General features: G+C 48.2%; 1 protein-coding gene across 1 annotated transcript in view; it reads right to left on the bottom strand.

Annotated features, from left to right (window-relative positions):
- EBF2 (EBF transcription factor 2) overlaps positions 1-16868 on the bottom strand; it is a 220621-nt gene extending 203753 nt beyond the window's left edge. The window contains exons 1-6 of the mRNA XM_069575945.1: positions 16169-16868; positions 13615-13771; positions 12490-12553; positions 12163-12218; positions 11590-11663; positions 4875-4943 (exon numbers count right to left, since the gene is read on the bottom strand). Of these exons, the coding sequence (XP_069432046.1) occupies positions 4875-4943; positions 11590-11663; positions 12163-12218; positions 12490-12553; positions 13615-13771; positions 16169-16299 (551 nt within the window). The 5' untranslated portion in view covers positions 16300-16868. The remainder of the gene's footprint in view (positions 1-4874; positions 4944-11589; positions 11664-12162; positions 12219-12489; positions 12554-13614; positions 13772-16168) is intronic.
- Between the last annotated feature and the right edge of the window lie 1571 nt (positions 16869-18439).

The raw sequence follows: 18439 nt of genomic DNA, 5'->3' as shown, positions 1-18439 counted from the left end.
TTCTGCGAAATAAGCAAGTCAGAAAAGGATAAATAAAATATTATATGAAGTACCTATGGGAGTCAAATTCATAGAGGTAGAAAGCAGCATGGCAGTTGCCAGGAACTGGGAGAGGGGAGAGGCAGAATCAGGATTTAATCAGTACAGAGTTTCCATCTGGGAAGATGAAAAGAATTCTGTAAATGTATGGTGGTGATGATTACACAGCCAGGTGAATGCACTTAATATCTCTTAACTATACATTTTTAAATAGTTAAGATAGTCAATTTTATGTTATATATATTTTACCATAATTTTTTAAAAAATTTTAAAGGAAGATAATATCAGAAAAACCACTCATGAGCAAATAAATACCAGATCCTTTTGCATAAACCTTTTGAATGAAGGTCATTCTGATGTTTGCTTGGCTTCTTGAAAAATAAAATAAACAAAAACCATCAAAATTTACAATGGTCCTTCTGGAAGCAGAAGCAGAGTTCATAAATACAGAAGACCAAGATCCAAAGACAAAACATTGGGATATTTATCATGTGAGAAATAGTTGGAGCTGCCCTTTTAACAGAAAATATCATGGGCAGAGGCAGCCTACAAATATCCAAAAAGAACCCTTGTCCTCTCCTCTCATCTGACTTTTCATGAGGCTACAAGAACAAGAACGATAAACACTCTTTATCCTTCTCCCAAGTCAGTGAGAATGTCCCTAAAATCCTCTTTCCATGGACTACCAAGGGCTTCCCCATGGCTCAGACAGTAAAGAATCCGCCTACAACACAGGAGATCAGGGTTTGATCCATGGGTCGGGAAGATCCTCTAGCAGCAAGTCTTACTGGGCTGTGTGTTGGCCTGGCTTTTTGAAAAGGGGTGTGGCTGCCCAAGAATTCAAAAAAGCATGCTTCAAAGGCAACTGAAAATAAGAATTAAATTTATGTTTCTCGAGAGATAAAGAATGGCAGTCACATAGGCAGGGAAAAAAAATTCCCGGCATGGGGTTAGGTGTTAGGAAATGGAGAGCACAGTCTCTGATGGGGATGCCCCACTGTAAAAATCCAATGATTTTCAGTTAAAGAGCCATGAGGTTGAGGAAGCTATCTGTCGTATTTCAAATAGCCTATTAGAAATGGGGTGTCTGCCCAGGACGTGGTCGTGTGGGGCTAAGTGAAAAGTCAGGTTGATTCATGTTTGAGCTGGCAGTCTATCAAGTTAGCGTGGTGATACTAGCAGTTCTCACCCCAATCAGAAACTCTGATCGGCTATTGATGAGATTGCTGCTGCTGCTGCTAAGTCGCTTCAGTTGTGTCCGACTCTGTGCGACCCCATAGACGGCAGCCCACCAGGCTCCCCCGTCCCTGGGATTCTCCAGGCAAGAACACTGGAGTGGGTTGCCATTTCCTTCTCCAATGTATGAAAGTGAAAAGTGAAAGTGAAGTCGCTCAGTCCTGTCCAACTCTTCTCAATCCCATGGCCTATCAGGCTCCTCTGTCCATGGGATTTTCCAGAAAAGAGTACTGGAGTGGGGTGCCATCGCCTTCTCCATTGATGAGATTAAGGACATTTAAAAAAATTATTTCTTTATTTTTGGCTGTATCACTAGGCTTGCAGGATCTTAGTCTCTGGCCACGGATCAAACCCCTAACCCCTGCAGTGGAAGCACAGAGTCTTAACCACTGAACTGCCAGGAAAGTCCCGAGATCAAGGGCATTTCTGGGATGAGATTTTTCCTTCCCATTCTGTTGTACATCTTCAAGTAATAAAAATTAAATTACAGCTGGATTATGACTTGTTCATTGCAGCTTGACAGGCAAAATCTTGCAGAACCTGGTTCTGCAAAGGAAAAAATAAAAGGGGTCCCTGGCGGTAAAAAGTTTGGGAACCAGTCTTGAAGGGTCCCCTCCCCCCCACCAACTTGCACAATTTCAAGGGAATAAACCGGCTTCCCTGGAGTCAGAGTGGAACATGGCTGTTGCGTGAGAAATTCAAAGATAGTGTAAATTAACTGCATCTGGTTAGATGGAGTGAGAAGGAGGAGGAGATAATTAATCGGTGTATAGGAACAAGGGCAAAGAAGAGAGTTCTATATTTACTCAGAGAAAATTCAAAATAGACTACTTAGCACCTGTTGGGTTATCTCAACCCCTTAGTTCCTGGGTTATCTAAACATCTCTAAGGTGGCAGGTGTTGAACCCAGGGACCAGAGGTACTGCTTAATAACACAAGCCACCCATCCCACCTCCAGCAAAGGGAAGCCTGCCTTCAATCCTCTTCCCCTTCCACAAATGAAAGGAAGGAGGCAGAGGGAAGCCCCAAAGACAGTCAGGAACAAAAAGACAAGATTCCAATAGAGGAACAAGCAGTATCTTCAAACAAAAGCCCTCTGATGAGGAAGCCAAACAAATGCATCTGTTTATAACAAGATGAGTTCTTTAAAAAAAACCTGATCCCTGGCCAGTTTATAGCACCCTTTGGTATGTATGTTTCCACATGCAGAGGCACAACATTTCAGAAGTAACACATATTACAAGCGATGCAGAGACATCGTCAGGCTGTTTAATCGTGCACCAGCTAATAAAAATAAATGCCATCGTCACATAAAGCTCCTTAAGACACAGCTAAAATACAATTTCCACCTTCTCAGAAGAATTTAAAGCATTCTAGCACAAACAATGAAGGCACATAACCTGAAAATTTTTTCTCTCCATAGATGTGAAAAACCTATGTACATTAACGTGTGTATTACATGGGAAGAAAACATAGCGTATTTCTTTCTCCCTGCATTCGGGCTATACAGAGTTTCTTAGAGAAAGGACTGCTACTAAATGCAGAGTCTTTAGAATGTGTGCTTATGAGATGTAAGGTACAGGTAGATACTTATGGGTTTGCAAACATTTCTAAAGCTGGTTTATGGGGTGTTTATTACAGGAAAAGATATCACAACCATGAGGTTAGAATACCTCCTGAAAGAGGAGCTAAAGTTAGTTTTAAGAAAAGGACTAGACAAAGATAAGCGAAGTCACTGGACATGCTGGAAAGGACCGGATCCGTTTCTACACCGCTCTCATAGGCTTCATATCCTCCAGAGCACCCCAGGGTATACTAGGAAGCTGGGAAATGTTGTGTTGTTACTTCATCACTAAGTCGTGTCTGACTCTTATTCAACTTTATGGACTGTAGCCCCCCAGGCTCCTCTCTCCATGGGATTTCTGCCTTCATACCTTCTCCCTTCCACAAATGAAGGGAAGAAGGCAAAGGGAAGCCCAGAAGACAGTCAAGAGCAATTAGACAAGATGCTAATGAAGATTCCAAAAATACTGAAGCAGGTTGCATAGGTTTCCATTTCCTTCTCCAGAGAATCTTCCCGACCCAGAGATCAAATCTGTGCCTTCTGCATTAGCAGGTGGGTTCTTTACCACTGAGCCACCAGGGAAGCCTGGGAAATTATATTACGTGTGACCGTATAAACTGGGACAGAGAGTGCTGGGAGGAAAGGGTTGTGGCAATGAGAGCATCACAGGCCAGAAGTGAGGACAGTTGTGTCCCAGCACCAGCTTCACTCCAACCAGATGCGTAACTGTGGGCAAGTCACATCACCATTCCTGAGTTCAGCCTTTTCACCGATCAAACGAGGAAGACAGCTGGTCCCACAGAGTTCCTACAACTCATCAGTTTTAAGCTATTTGCTTTCAGAAAAACTAAAGGAATTCCAAAGAACTCCCTCAAATGGGTCTCACTTAAACCTCCTAAGATGGTGAAGGCGCTCTATGCATCCAGCAAACATTTCTTACTTGACTGTCATCTTCCTCCAGACATCTCAGGGAATATTGCAAAACTGCCATGTATATTTTAGCAACCTTCTGCAACGTCCAACAGCAAGCCATACCCTCCAACCCTATACCCTCTGTGACACGACTGAGCAGAGATGTTGAGTGCTGTGTCCAAGGTCAGAAGCTAGGATAGGATCAGAATTCCAGCCTCCTCATTCCTAGGGCTATGCTATACTTTCCACAAAGAAAGCAAGCTGGCTTTCTGGGAAGAATGCCAGAGGTTCCATTCTCCCAACTGAGAATTTGTTGGAATATTGGAATAACAACTTTAGAGACTGCGGCCGCTCCAATCCATTTCAGGACCTGTCTAGAAACACAAAAACCCAAAGAAAGAAGCAAGAGGGAATTCTTCCGTTTTTTAACGAAAGAGAAAAAATTAGGGGTGGGAATATGGGATTTCTTAAAAATTACATGATTGCTGGAAGTTAATTTGGTATTTCTTCACTGGTTTGTAAGTTCTGGTTCCAATCACAAAAACATACAGCTGAGGAGGCTGAAATCACATTTCAATGAATTAGCATCTTGTCCCAAAGAATCTTTTCCACTGTGAACATAACATAGGACCTGGAATGCAACCCTCTGTGGTAGAAAGGAACCTCCCCCTGTGCAACGGAAAGCTTGTCATCATCCCCAAACCGTAATCTAATTTGACAGTCTTCAAGCCCAACAGCAATCACAGAGAGTGATGAGGAAGTGACCGAGTAACTTCGGGTGCACTGCCTCTTCTAGGAAACTGCACTGCCTCTTCTAGAAAACTGAATGAGACCCTATTTCTGCCAGGTGGGAGAGATGGCATTCTTCACCACCCTTTCCCATTAGGCTGAAGTCAGAGCACCTGGAAAAGATAGAGACATCTGTTCAAAAAGGAAGGTTCTGGCTTCTTCCAAGAAACGCCAACCAAAACAAGAAAACACGTGTCAGACCAGTTCCATGCCTTGAAGGTAACATGTAACCAACCATATGGCAAAGCCCAGTGATCGGTACTCAGAGCTGAGATTCTAAAAGAGAAAAACCAGAAATGCTTTTAAAACAAAAAAAATCACTTTTTCCCCCTACCTGTCGATGATGACAGGGTCTGAAGGAGTCTCATTTCGGTTGCCACAACTTTTCTTTTCGCAACACCGACTGTAGGTTGGGAAGGAATGAAAAGAGTAAATGAAACATGTTAAAATCCAGAAAGTACGGTGAGCATACAACGATAAGAACATTCACAAAAATGAGTACATTCTTGGTAGCTGCTTAACTATCAGCTGCTTGAGCATGAATGTATGGCTATGTTCAAAAACACTAAACATGAAGCCCAAGACTGTTCATCCAAATTCTCCATCTATGACTTATAAACTGGTAGTTCTCAGCAAATCACAACTTTCCCCAGAGCTTTATTTGTAACCTGAATGATGGATACCTGGACTTTAAGATCTAGAAGGTCACCTCCAGCTCCATGTTGAATGATTTTATTATTGTATATACGTTTCTAGATCTTTGTGTCTTAATAAATACTTGAAGGAATAAGGGAAAGGAAGACGTATTTTTATAAAAAAGACCCCAAGTAGCTGCCTGAATTATTATAAACCTTAGTTACATAACAACTTTCTTCACAGAACTCACTGTACTTTATAATAATTCATTCATCCATTTTTTTATTCACTTCCATCATTTTCTAAAGGTGAAGGAAGATTACCAGAACTATGATGTGCATTGTCAAATGGGGGAAAAAATTAAGCAGGGAACTCTAAAAAGATATCTCTCATCATTTTCACAAGGTCTGGAACAGGAATGGGACTTAGCATGTGGTAGGTCCCATCCTGAAAATTCTGCCTCCTGAGACTTCCTTTCTACCATCTGGCAAAGTACTGGGTACCACTGGAGAAATGCTTGTGGGATCATCTGAGATGAAGAGAGAAAGAAGGGGCCCTAAGCAAATACAACAGATGGAGATGGGAAGGACTCAGTAGGACCTAAAGAGAACAAAACACTCCCCTCCTAAAGGCATGGAAGACCTAAACAAATATGAAAAGAGCAAGGGAGGCTGGGTGGCCAGAAGCACAGGAAAATCACATCCCCATACTGCCTGTCTGCTCCTTGTCAGGACCACAGACTTCAATTTTTTTAATCTTTTCTTAAATCATTTGTATTGGAATATAGTAACTTTATAATCTTGCGTTAGTTTCTGCTGTACAAAATCGTGAATCAGTCATAGGTATACATATAACCCCTCCCTCTTGCCCTCCCTGCCATCCCACCTCCCCATCGCACCCCTCTAGGTCTTCACACAGTACCTAGCTGAGCTCCTTGTGTTGCACAGCAGCTTCCCACCAGCTATCAATTTTGCGTGTGGAGTGCGCATACGTCAATGCTACTTTCCGAGTCCACCCCACCCTCCCCTTCCCCCCCATTCTCTACGTCTGTGTCTCTATTCGTGCCTTAGAAATAGGCTCATCTGAACCATTTTCCTGGATTCCACATATCAATTAATCTACGATATTTGTTCTTCTCTTTCTGACTTCACTCTGTATGACAGACTCCAGAGGACCACAGACTTCTAAATACCTCTCTCAGCTCATCCAAGCACACAGTAGTTGGTAAAGGACATAGTCTTGACATGGCTTATAAAAGCAGCACTATCATCCATACCACTTGGAGAATACATCTCATAAACACCAGCAATAACCAAATTTGTGTAAGTGTTGCCCTTCTTGTGATAACCTCTCTATGGTTTAAGATGATGCAGCACAATAGAAGGATGGTTAAGTGGGAACTGGAGCTCTGACTTTGTCATTAGTCAGCTGCATGAATGTAGTCAAATTTCTTTAACCCTTCTGGGCTTGGCCTTCCTGATACATGAAATTAAAGTGTTGGACTAGATTATCTAGAGTCCCTTCTAGGTTTAAGAAGTCCACGAGGCTATGAAATACCTCCAATTCAAAAGTGACAACAGATTAAAGAAAAGGATGAAGCCATGTGGTAGCAAAGACCCAAAGGCCCAACACCAGCCCAGTCTTAGATTTGCTTTCTGCTTCTCCACAGTGCACTCTCTGATCCTCTACAGAACTATCAATAAACAAACAGATACTTTTAAAAAGAAATTTCAAGTTCATATGTTATATGTAGGGATGTGTGGATTCTTCAGTGAACAATTCTACCATTCTCCAGAAGTTAAAAATACGTGAGATATGCTTAAGAAAACTTTCACCCAATGGGCATGAAAAGGCTTGGAGAAATTTAATCAAATTAGTAGGAAGTAAAAGAAAGCTTGTTTCAACTTTCTTAGATGCTAGTGTTTGCCGCTGAAACTTTCTGAAATAATATTTTGCCTTTGAAATTATATTAAGTATTAACTTTGAAAATTCCAACCCAATAGCCTTTCCCTTCTCCAGGGGATCTTCCCAACCCAGAGATCGAACCCAGGTCTCCTGCATTACAGGCGGATTCTTGACTGAGCCACAAGGGAAGCCCATCCCAAGATTAACACCAATAAAAATGCTGGCCAGCTGCTCTCCCACCTCCCAAAACCATTGTCTCTTTTCCCAACTCCCTACCCATCCCATCATTGTTCCCCACCTCCCTCCCAATTCCTGTCTCCCACCTCTATTATTTCTATTGCTTACATCATCAGAATAATACCTTTGCAGCCCAGACAAACCCTTTTTTCTTAGCAAGACAATTTCAAAAATTCTATCCATGCTAGGTATCTGAAAACCTTCTAACAAGACTCCTCTGTGACATCACCAGCAGGTCAACCCAACCTGAATCCGTGTGTGAGTCTAAATACAATCTAATTACAAGAGAACACATTCAGAATGTGCCAATCTATTTTAGTTTGAGAAGGAGTGATTCTGAGGAAGCCAAGTAAGTTTGCAAAATTGCTCAGCTGAATTCAGCTGCTCTCCGTGGGGACTTTCTCTGGAGGAAAAGAAAAATAGATAAAAATGTAAGCCTGGTGCCAGTGAAATACAATGTGGGGAATCCACTCAGGGAAGGAAATGATATTCCAGGAAAAATGTAGAGAAACTTTAGGGTCCAATCTTCCATTTTCCAGCAAGTAACATATTTAAGTATAATCTCTAATGTTAACACTCAGAAAAGATGCAACAAGCACTCAGCTGTTGGACTATAATAGTGAAGGTATTATAGGAGTGGACTGTATTCACCCCATCTGAGAACTTCATCAAATTTCTCTGGGTTAGCCAAAGCTAATTCTTTTTTTTTTTTTTTTTTTAAGAAAAGGGCTCATCAAGATGTCCTGGTTATTCTTTATTTGGTTTCTTAAATGACATTCAGTCCTCAAACCAGCAACAGTAACATAAGCAAAGGGAAGTAGAGAATATAAGACTTCCATGAACTCACATTCCCCAAACAATCACTCTGAGATCAGAGACATGGGGCGTTGACATGAAGGACCAGGTCCCTGAATTACTCAGATAACCAGCTCAAATCTCCCTTCTTTTCGGTGTAGACACAAAGCCTGTGTGACCAACTTCAGGTTCAGTTACTGTCATTAAAAGGTTTCTTAGGGATATTTTCTAACAAGCCAGTCCAAAAGTATTTTTTTTTAATCTGAACAAGACTGAAAAATAAGAAAAGATGGGAAACAAAGAGGAAACTGAACTTGCACTAGGTTAAGGCTGTGTCTCTAAATTCCACGGGGAAGCTCTAAAGTACTTTTCCCCCCCTAATGAATGAAAATGAAAGCTCTTCCTCTGCTCCTCACTCAGCATGGTTTGGCTTATTTAACTCTAGTCCTTATTTGGAGAACCTTTTACCTGAAATACTCTCAGTTTGCTCACAGGCCTCGTCTACCTTTCCTGTCTCCTTGTGGAATCTTTGGAGAGGAAAAGAGAAAAAAAAAAAAAATCAAACCAGTTGAGGATGAGAGGTGGGGAATAGGAAAAATTTTATCCCAAGGCTGAATTTTACCTGCATTTTTCAGAAAGGGATCAAGATGGGGGATAAGCAAAGGGAAAAAAGCGCCAGTCTCGGGCATAGAGTGTCCAGGCAGCCAAACTCCTAGCCAGCGTGCCCTTTCCCCTCCAAAATCGTTTTTAAAATTCAACCCTCAACTTTCAAAAATCTGTCTCTAATTTCAAACTCAAATAAGCGCACAGCATGGTAGCTTTTGTTTTGTTTTCTTCTCCCCAACTCCTCCCTGCGATTGCATAACAAAAGTGTCTAAATTCACACCATCTGGCCGATAAAGACACTGGCCCCACTGCCCGGCTGGCCCATCTGATTAGGGCCCCGTCTAGCCTGCGCCTTGTGGCGAAAAGTCACAGCTGTGGGGTTTGCTCCGGCTCAATACAACTCTGTTATTAGCCAGCTGTAGGCCTTGAGACGACTTCTGTTCAAATTATAATATCTTTTAACCCTCTGAGCATTGAGGGCACAGGGGTGGCTGGCAGCGACATAACAACTAGATTTCTCCTTGCTAATAATTGGCAAAATGAACTGAAGCAGGGAAGAGAGGAGTGGAGACAACTGGGGAAGGGAGAGAAAAGTTATACCTAAAAGAGATTTATTTTGTTGCCCCCCCCCCCAAAAGCAAAACATCGGTTTATGAGTTTTTGTTTTTGTTTTGTTTGTTTTTGTTGTTAACCAAAGGTGGCAGAACAAAAGCATTCAGGAAAATTTGCAGGTATGCCACAAATACCATGCAAATGAAACTCTATGTGCAGTACCCATTGAGAAATGGGGCTCATCTGACTCATTCCTTAATCACTGACTCTGATAACTGACTCAAAACGTGGGAGAGGGAACTTTTTTTCCTGATTGCAGAGTCAACCAGCTCTGACTGACAGATTGAATGGGATCCTCCCTTTCAGATAGATCCAAATCTATCATTCCAGCTAATCTCCGAGCACTCACACACACACACACACACACACACACACACACACACAAATACAGACACAATATCCATTCCATGGATCATTTATTTACCCATAATTAATATTTGTTTTAAATTCTAGTTTGGGAAGAAAATAGCAGAGCATCTTCCCAGGTCTCAAATGAAGAGAAGTTACAGTACATTAAATTTTTATATTGTGTTACTAATGCAGACTAAACTAGAGACTTTAAAAATTGATGCTACTACTTAAACAGCATAAAATGAGGTGGATTTGATTGGGCCTAAAAATAAAAATGTCAGTCTGAACTACAGCTGGATGGGGTGTGCAAGTATTATTTAAAGCGATAGGTATAATTCATCAGACAATGGGCCAGACTTGGGTTTTGTTTTCTTTTTTTTGTAAGAAGATAATTTCTCCCCACAAAGATGTTTGAAAGTAGAAAAAAGAATTTAACAGAGAAAAACCCACCCTTCAATTAGCCAACCAAATCAAAATGTTCTGACTATTTAACCTAGGTATCACATGCAAGTTCACCTTGGAACTGTATTTTCTTTCTGAATGTACCTATCAAGGAACCCTGGGATAACGGAGTACCGATCTGCTTACCCACACCTCACTCAGCTACTCAGGCAGGGAACCCTCAATCCCCTCAGCTGAGGCCACTGACAGAGCTGAACTCTGCAGTTGGCTAAGTTTGTTTTTCTAATACTTGGTCAAAACCAAAACAAACACGTCTGATTGTAATGGTTTCTTCCTGACTGGGTGAGAAGGGAGACGGGGCTGCCAGGAGCTGCCCATAAAACAATTCAAACTAAATCAGGTGGCTTGCAATTACCCAAAGCTAGCAAGGCTGATGTTGGAAGACATTCACTGAAGCAGTAGCAGAGTATGAAAGAATTGAGGCTTTCTCTCCAATCAGAGATTTTGGAGGAAGAAAATCATGTATGGATATAAACACTGAAATTTTTATAGTAAAATAATCACTTCTTCCCAGAGTTTCCTTTCTATATCCTTTCTCCTTTGCTGTGGGATCCCCCATAACTAGCACATATTAGACACTCAATATACATTTGTTGAAAGAATGAATAAATGTACAGATGAATTTCTTCTATTTAAAAAAAAATTTTTTTTCTTCTGGTCCAGGAGAAGAAAGGACCCAAAATGGAATGAATTGATCTCAGAAAAGAAAATGGGAAATGGTGTAGATTGCACCTTTTACAACTCGGCCGTCAAAGTCCAGCTGTTGTTCCAGACCCCGGATCTACCCGGTGAGGTTCTCTCCCAGTTCCTCCCATCCATTGCCCGGCAGTTATCCTGACCTAAGAAACTCCCCTGGCTCAGGAAATCTAGGAAAAGAAACGTCCCCGCAAGAAGAAAACGCTCGTGCATCACAGGCAGGTGCCTCATCTGGGGAACAAGGGAGTAGCACCCCCAAAATGGACCGCTCGATCCTCTGGCCTGTCCAGATTAAGTCGTTCCAAAACCTTGACTCGGTAACTCTACAAGTGGCCCCTCCTGGACATCTACGCCTAGAATGCGCGGGACCGGCGGGAACCGAGCCGTGCGGACCGGCTCAGGGAAAGTCCCCATCCCAAACTCGACCCGCGCCTGCCCAGCCCCTCCCCGCGTTCTGCGGACCGCTGGACGGCAGGTCTTCCACGGAGCAAACTCGTGCCACTCATGGGGTGGAATCCTGGGTGGTTCTGGGCTGCCTTTTCGAGTCCTGATCAATTTGTTCTTAGAATCTGACTTTTAAGGAGGAAATCCAGCCAACCGGCCCTATGAGCAAGTCCCGGCGAGGCCGCCCGCCCAAGGGCGCCACCACTCCCCAAGGTCATTGCCGGGGACGCAGGCACGTCAGCGCGCCCCGAGCTGCTCACCTGCCCCGCGTTCCAGCCAAGCCCGCGGGAAAACACGGCTCTTACCTGCACATCACTTCGTGTGTCAGGAGAACTCGGCACATTTCCGGATTCTTATTTTGTCCCTCGTAAGCTATGGGCTGAGAAGGAGGCGCCGGCAGGGAGGGACAAAGGAAAGGGGACGTTAGATCGAGAACAGAATCGGGTTTCTTCTCTCTAACTACAACTTCCTCAGGAGTCCCCGCTGGTCGCCCTGAACCTGAGTTGTGCCTGGTTAACTCCAACAAAATACCAAGACAAAAGTTTGCCCTAGTGAGGACATAATTGTTGCAAAAGGGAATGTTTGTCTGTGGTGGGGGTGAGGGGTGCTGAATCTCCCAATAAGTCCTTCCCCTCTTCATCCATCTGTTTGTCTACTCCCATCCCCAGAGCCTCCCCAACCAGAAAGAAACTGGACAATTAGGGAGAGAGAGGGAAAAAATTCTTTTTCCAGAGAAGACAAAATGTCAGTTGATATGGAGGGGCTGTGAAGAGTGACCCAGGAAATCTCACAGACAGACAAGGAGGGTGGGGAGGGAGGAGAATGGAGGACCCTCAAGCCGAGGAGGGGGGAGGAGGGGAGTGAACTGCCAGGCTCACCTGCTTGGTGACTGAGTCAATGAGCCTGACGTACAGGTCCTGCTCGGTGCGGACACCTGCCGGGGAGATGGGGCGGGCATGAGGTGAGCGCTGAGGAGCCCCTCCTGGGCACCCCAAACCTGTCCCGATGCCAGGGGACCAGGGCGGAGTGCAAGCTGAACCGTCCTGGGGTCAGAGACCACCCGCCCTTGCCCCTGGCTCGGAGACAGCTTCCCGCAGCCCTACTCTCCCTGGGCCTGCAGGATGCCTGCCAAAGACCAGGACAAGGTCAACTGCCTTCCTTAGAAGAGGCCGGCGCGGGTGCCTCGGGGGGCGCAAGGCGCTCACCGTTGCTGTAGAGCAGCTGTAACTTGTAGTGGGTGCCGTTGTTGGTCTTCTCATTGCCTTGTTCCTGAAAAGACAGAGACCCTTGCTTTCCATCCCCTCAAAATGATAAAAAGAGCAAAGGGACTTCCCTAGCCCAACTCCCACAGCCTTTCTCTTGGTCACTCAGCAGCTTTGAACAGACCCCTGCCCAGGCCCAGGTCAAAGGGCAGCAACATTGGACGCTGGCCACGCTCCAAAACTTTTCAAGGCTCCCAGGCGCTTGACCCTCTCCAACAGTCTGTCCCTTCCTCTTAAAAATGTCCTCACAAAGGCGACCGCCAGACTGGGGACCACCAGACACCATGTCCATGCTGCGTTTAAACAGACCCCACCCAACCCATCGGATGCTGCAGAAAGAAAGGGACCTGTCACTTGGGAGAGCAGCATTTGGCCATGTCCCACCAGGACTGGAGGCTTGGGGCAATGAACTCAGGGACCCAAGCCCAAGTTCAAGAAGAACCCTAGGAGGAACCTGCTCTCAAACTTGAATTGTACAGCTGAGGAAGCTGAGGACTGAGGCCCAGAGAAGGCAAGAGATGTTCCCTTCCTCCCACATCCTATTCATCTGAGCTCAATTCAGCGCCCACACCCAGGCCTGGGTTGGGGGCTGGCACTGCTGTGGGAACCAGAGTGGAAGAGAAGGCTAGGGTTGGGAGGGGTAGTCCGGCAAGCCAAGACTGGTTTTTGAGGGTTTCCACCTTGTACCTATCTTACCCACCCTGACACGATCGCGGGTGCAAAATAATAATAATAAATAACCCGGAGAAGAGCAGCAGCAGCCTTGACTATATGTTTAAATTATGTATGCTCTTGTCAGAAGGATATCTGCTCCGCGGTCAGTCTGTGACCACGCTCTGCTAACGATCCAGGAGTCGGGTGAGCAGCCACCAACGCCCCTGCGGGAGGTGCAGGCGGGAGAAGGTGCGGGGAAATCCGACTGATTTAGGAGGCTGGGAGTGAGAAGCCTCGATTTATCATCCCTCCTGATGGAAGCGGAAAAGTCTCCGGAGTGACAGATGGGATCTTTAGTGCTTTGCAAGCAGGTAATTACGAGACCCGCGAGGGGAAGAGGGGACCTGCGCTTACTTTGTCGTTCTCCACAAAGTCCACGAAGGCGGTGCGCTCGATCTCCACCGGCTGACCCTGCCTGTCGTAGAGCGCCAGGACGAAGTGAAAGAAGTTGGATTTCCTCAAGTTGGAGGGAGGCTGTTTCTCAAAGTGGGCCCGGGACAGGGCTACGCCGCTGGGCATGAAGAGGCACGGTGGGGACACAGGACACGAGGAAAGAGAGAAAGACACGAAGTTACCAAACGGGCCCAGGCAACAGAGCAGAGAGTTAGGGTCCTTTTCTTCTATTACGATTAAGAAGCAGGGACTTCTTAAAGGAGTCACAGCTGTTCCAGCCTGCGGGCGTCCCACTCCCGAGAGCTCAATCTCCAGCCTTTAGTAGAAACCAAGGAACCCCGACTGCAGACCAAAGCCTGGAGGGTCCTCCCCAACCCCAGCTGCCCTATTCTTGTCCCCTCGGGCCGCCCCCATCTTGTTCCTTAAGTAGTTCCCCCGACTGGGTCGGGATTCGGAGCTGGGCCCGGAGCATAGGGGCTAAGCGCCTCATCACTTTGAAAGAAGTGACCCTTTTCCTTCATCTTCACTGGAGTTACCCGTCCTGGCACTATTGCCCACAACGCCTCCCAAACTGCTCAGAAAGGCGGTGGGTGAGAACCCTGAGGGAGCCGGACGGGAAGCCTAGAGGCTAAGTCCAAGTCTTACGGGGAGGCCTCACCTCCTGCTTCCCTCGCTCTTCCGAAAAGTTGCGCGAGGGCTAGGGGCAGGGCGCAAGCCCCCTTGACCAGTACTAGGGATCGGGGCCCACCACGGACTACGTGATCCTGAGAACCTCGCCCCTGGAACTGCTGAACTTGGGACAAGCCGAAATGTATTGAGTGAGAGCGCGTCCTCGCCTGGAGCCGACAATCTCCCGGCTCAAGCCGCATCTCCGGGCGTCGCCGGCCAAACCCGCTGACCGCGAAAGCCGCGTTGGCGGAACCGGGAGATGCCCTGGAGCCTATTGAGTCTGTGCACACACCTCCCCGCCGACCTGTCGCGGCCGGAGACAAACTGGCCGCCAGATCACATTTAACGGGAGACCCGGCGCCCAGGAGAGCAAGCAGATGGATGTAGCTGCTCGGGGCGCTGGGGTCGCCGGGCGTCTTTCCCCGGGGCGCGAGACTACTTTCACTCTTTTGAAGAGCGTAAGATTTTGACTAGAATCCCCCATCGGACTGCCTGCTTCAACTTTAACAATTACTGGATCGGGGAAAGGAGGAAAGTAGAGGAGGTGTCTTTTGAGAGGTCGACTAAGGGACGGCCCCGAGGCACCCGCTCTGCGGTCCTGCCTGTTTTCCCTCGGCCCGCAGCCCAGCGAGTCCCCCAGACGGCCAGGAAAGCCGCCGCCGCCGCAGCGAGCCATCTGCTCCAGGACACTGGCGCCCCCGGGCTGAGGCAGAGGGAGGGAGCTGCCGCCTGTCCGGGTCTCCCGAGCGAAGCGACTTTGGCTTCCTCTCCTCCAAGGGTGGCGGCCCGCTTCGCTCTAACCGGGACACCTGGAGTCCTGGCCCAGACTGGAGTCATTTCTCCGCGCGCTGTCGGAACTTAGAGGGCGCTGGCAAGGAGAGCCGATAGAGAGGCTGCAGTCATGGGAAGAAGTTCGTGGACTCTTGGGCGTTAAGGAGCTGTTTCCCGCAGACAAGGTCGTGGAGACCACACATCTCAGCTCCACAGTGGTGATGCGGGAGGGGAACCAGAATGTTTTCACTGAGTGGCAGCCTAGACAAGGCATTTACTACCCCCGGCACAAGGATGCTCAAAACAAGTCAACTTCAGGGACTCGTATAACTAGAGGCTTGTCACCCCTGCGCTCGCCTCACGTCTCCTTCCTCCTTTCATTCCCTCTGTGGTTCCTTCTACTGTTACTCCCGGTCTTTTCTGCTTAGTCTCTTCTCTCCTCCTCACCCCCGCCACTGTGCGTCTGGTCTACTGTTTTATCTCTGCGCCCGGACCCTCCAGCCTGGCCCCTCCCTGGGCGCCCGGCGGATCTGCGTTCCCCGGCAGGCGCGCTCCGGCTTCTCCGGCTCCTCCAGCCGCCGCCGCCGCCATCTGGCCGTGGGCTCCGGGCCTCCAGGAATCGCCCGACAAGATGCGGGAGGAGAGGCGCTCTCAAGGAGCGAGACGAAACCCGAGAATAGCCGGGAAGCCGGCTCCCCTCCGGCTGCCGCCGGTCTGGGTCCTCACTCTCCTTTCCTGGCCCGGCCCGCCTGCCAGGACTGGGGACCAAGCTGAGAAGCATCAGATACTACTTTGTTATTGTTCCTCCCAAAGAGTAGTCTGCGGAGAAGGAGTGGGGAACCCAGGCAGTTCAGAAACTCCAGTGTTGGCGGAGGGGTAAGTATTCCCCTAACAGCAGCGACCTGCTGGCCAGAGGGTGAGCCCTAGCGCGCGGGGCCAGGGCGACAGATGCAGAGGACAGAGAACGAGCAAGAGAGAGACCAGCGAGGGGGATGACACACGGAGACAGACAGTGAGAGCGAGAGGGAACAGGCGAGAGATCGCGAGCAGAATCACTCTGCGGCCATCCCGTTACCTCTGCGCGGCGACATTGGCGTCCACCACGCCGACGTTTCGGACCCAGGACCTGACCGAATCCATCTCGGCGCCCAGCGATTTCTCTTTTAGAGCTGGTCCTCTTCCTAAAGTATCTTGGATCCCAAACATTTAAAAAGTCTTATCTACTGTTGCTTTAAAAAAATGAGTTACAACCCTGTCCTCGCTTTTCCCAACGTTGCTACCAAGCCGTCTCCTCCAGAAGCAATCCAAGAAACGGGATCAAGTGCTCAAGTTTGAGTCTCTCTTGGGGGAAAATAATAAAAGATAACCTGTCCTTTGCTTCCACGCGTGAGGTGCGGGCTGATGTAGCTAAAGTTTGGGTTATATCCTTCGCAAGTTCAGATCTGCCGCCTCAGGCCCTCCGCCTTAGGTCGCTCGCATCCTTCCAGTGGCAGCGCTGCCTCCAGAAAGTGATCACAATTTTGAAGCATCACCTGTTCTGGGAGAAACAGGAGGAGATTGATGGCTGCCTAATCTCTCCCCTTCCTCCTGGTCCCCCACCCCCCCTCCCTGCTCCTCCCCACCGCTCCAATTTAAAAAAATTAAAAAAAATCCCCAACAGGATCGGTAGTATAAGGAAGGGGAAGACCCGGAGTCGAGAGGAGGCGGTGGCTGCGAACACTGCGGAGCCGGGTTACAACCGCGCGCCTGCCCCATGAATGGGTTACTACGGCCCCAGGCCGCGGGAGGCGGAGCCGAGGCCCGATTAGGAGCCTCATTTGCATGAACGCTCGGGATTGGCCGGCGCTGAGCAGGCCTGGTCGACGTCCTTAGGCGGCGCGCGCCACGCTTGGCGTTGCCTGTAGTCCGGGAGGTGAAAGGGGACAGAAAGCTGCGGGCGCTGAGTCCTAGCCCGAACCCCGTGTGAGTGTGTGTGTGTGTGTGTGTACGCACGCGCGCGCGTGAGAGGGGGGCCCACAAATCTTGCCCTGAAATCGGGTAGCCTGGCCCTGCCGGCTGGTGCGCGCCGGATAAGTCTGGTCACGGCCGCTGGAAGCTTCAGCGAGCCTGCCTCTAAATGCGGACTTTCGTAGCCTGCGGGAGGCATATTCATTTCCAGGGCTGCTTGGGTTCTGTGTGCAGGTCTAGGAAGAAGCGGAGTGTGACCACATGTACTTAATGTTTTGTGCAAACGTTCCCAAAAGCAACCCAGTTCCCTGGACGGGCCCGTTCGAGTCTCCTGGAGTTACTTGGTGACTGTGAGCCGTTTACACGTTAAAAGACAAGGATATATGAATGAAAGCGGAGCGGGGTCGGGGGTGGGCAGGAGGAGGACGAACAAGGCTCAAGTGCTATTCAAATAAATAGGTTGTCGCGGGAAATGGTCTGAGCGCTAAGGAAAATACCCCCCGGCGGACGCGAGCCTGAGTTGCACCCGGTGCAGATGAGAGACTGCTGACAGATCGTGGCAGGCTGAGTGCGAGAGCTGCCCGGCGTTTGTCCCGCGAGCTCCCTCCTGTCCCCATTCTCTCCCACCGCCACACCCCCACCCCCCCGCAAGTTCCCGAAGCCCCCAGGGGTCAGCAGAGGAGCTGCGGGGAGGCAGCGGGGCAGTTGCGGAAACTTTGCCCAAAGCTCGCGGTCGCCAAGGTGCTGGCCGCGCGGGCTGAAGGCCGGAAGGCGGCGGCAAGCTCCGCCAAACAGCTGAAACCCTAGAAGGCTTTTTAACTACGCCGGGAAGCTCGCGGTGCCTATTAAAAAAGAAAAAAAATCCTCCTGGCTGGGTGTTATTTTCTGGCTTCTCCTTTTGTATTCTGATCTGTGCATAGATCTGCTGCTGAAATCTAGAACACCAGCGCGAAAACAGATTTGAAGACAATGAATGCAAATCTGTGCTCAAAGACCATCTGCCGTGGAGGGGACAAATCAGCTGTTCCGCACAGTTCGAGCGGCTGTGCCCAGGCCTCCCAGCCTCATTACCGAGAGGGCCCGGGCTAAAGCCTGGGTTTCATTCTGGAGACTTCCCCACCCCACCCCCCTAACACACACTTAGGACGCAAATCTGAGTGCGCCTTGACTCCCGACGAGATCCCTTAGTGTGTAGCTGATCGCTCACAATTGAACTGCGAGAGTTTGCCGCTAGAGGACACAGCGCCTTTGCAACTCGTTTGCCTGGGAGGACAGGAAGCTCGCACTTTTCAGCAATGCCGCTCTCCTGAGAAAGCTATGGATCTGCGCCTCCACGCTACGCCCAGGGCAAACCGCGACCTGACTGAGTGGACCGAACGCACTCGGGAAGCGCAAGGGG

The sequence above is a fragment of the Ovis canadensis genome, chromosome 2, assembly GCF_042477335.2.
Source record: "Ovis canadensis isolate MfBH-ARS-UI-01 breed Bighorn chromosome 2, ARS-UI_OviCan_v2, whole genome shotgun sequence".
In the NCBI taxonomy this organism is placed as follows: Eukaryota; Metazoa; Chordata; class Mammalia; order Artiodactyla; family Bovidae; genus Ovis; species Ovis canadensis.
Note: the sequence above shows the minus strand (reverse complement) of the source record. Positions and strands in the feature narration are given on the sequence as shown.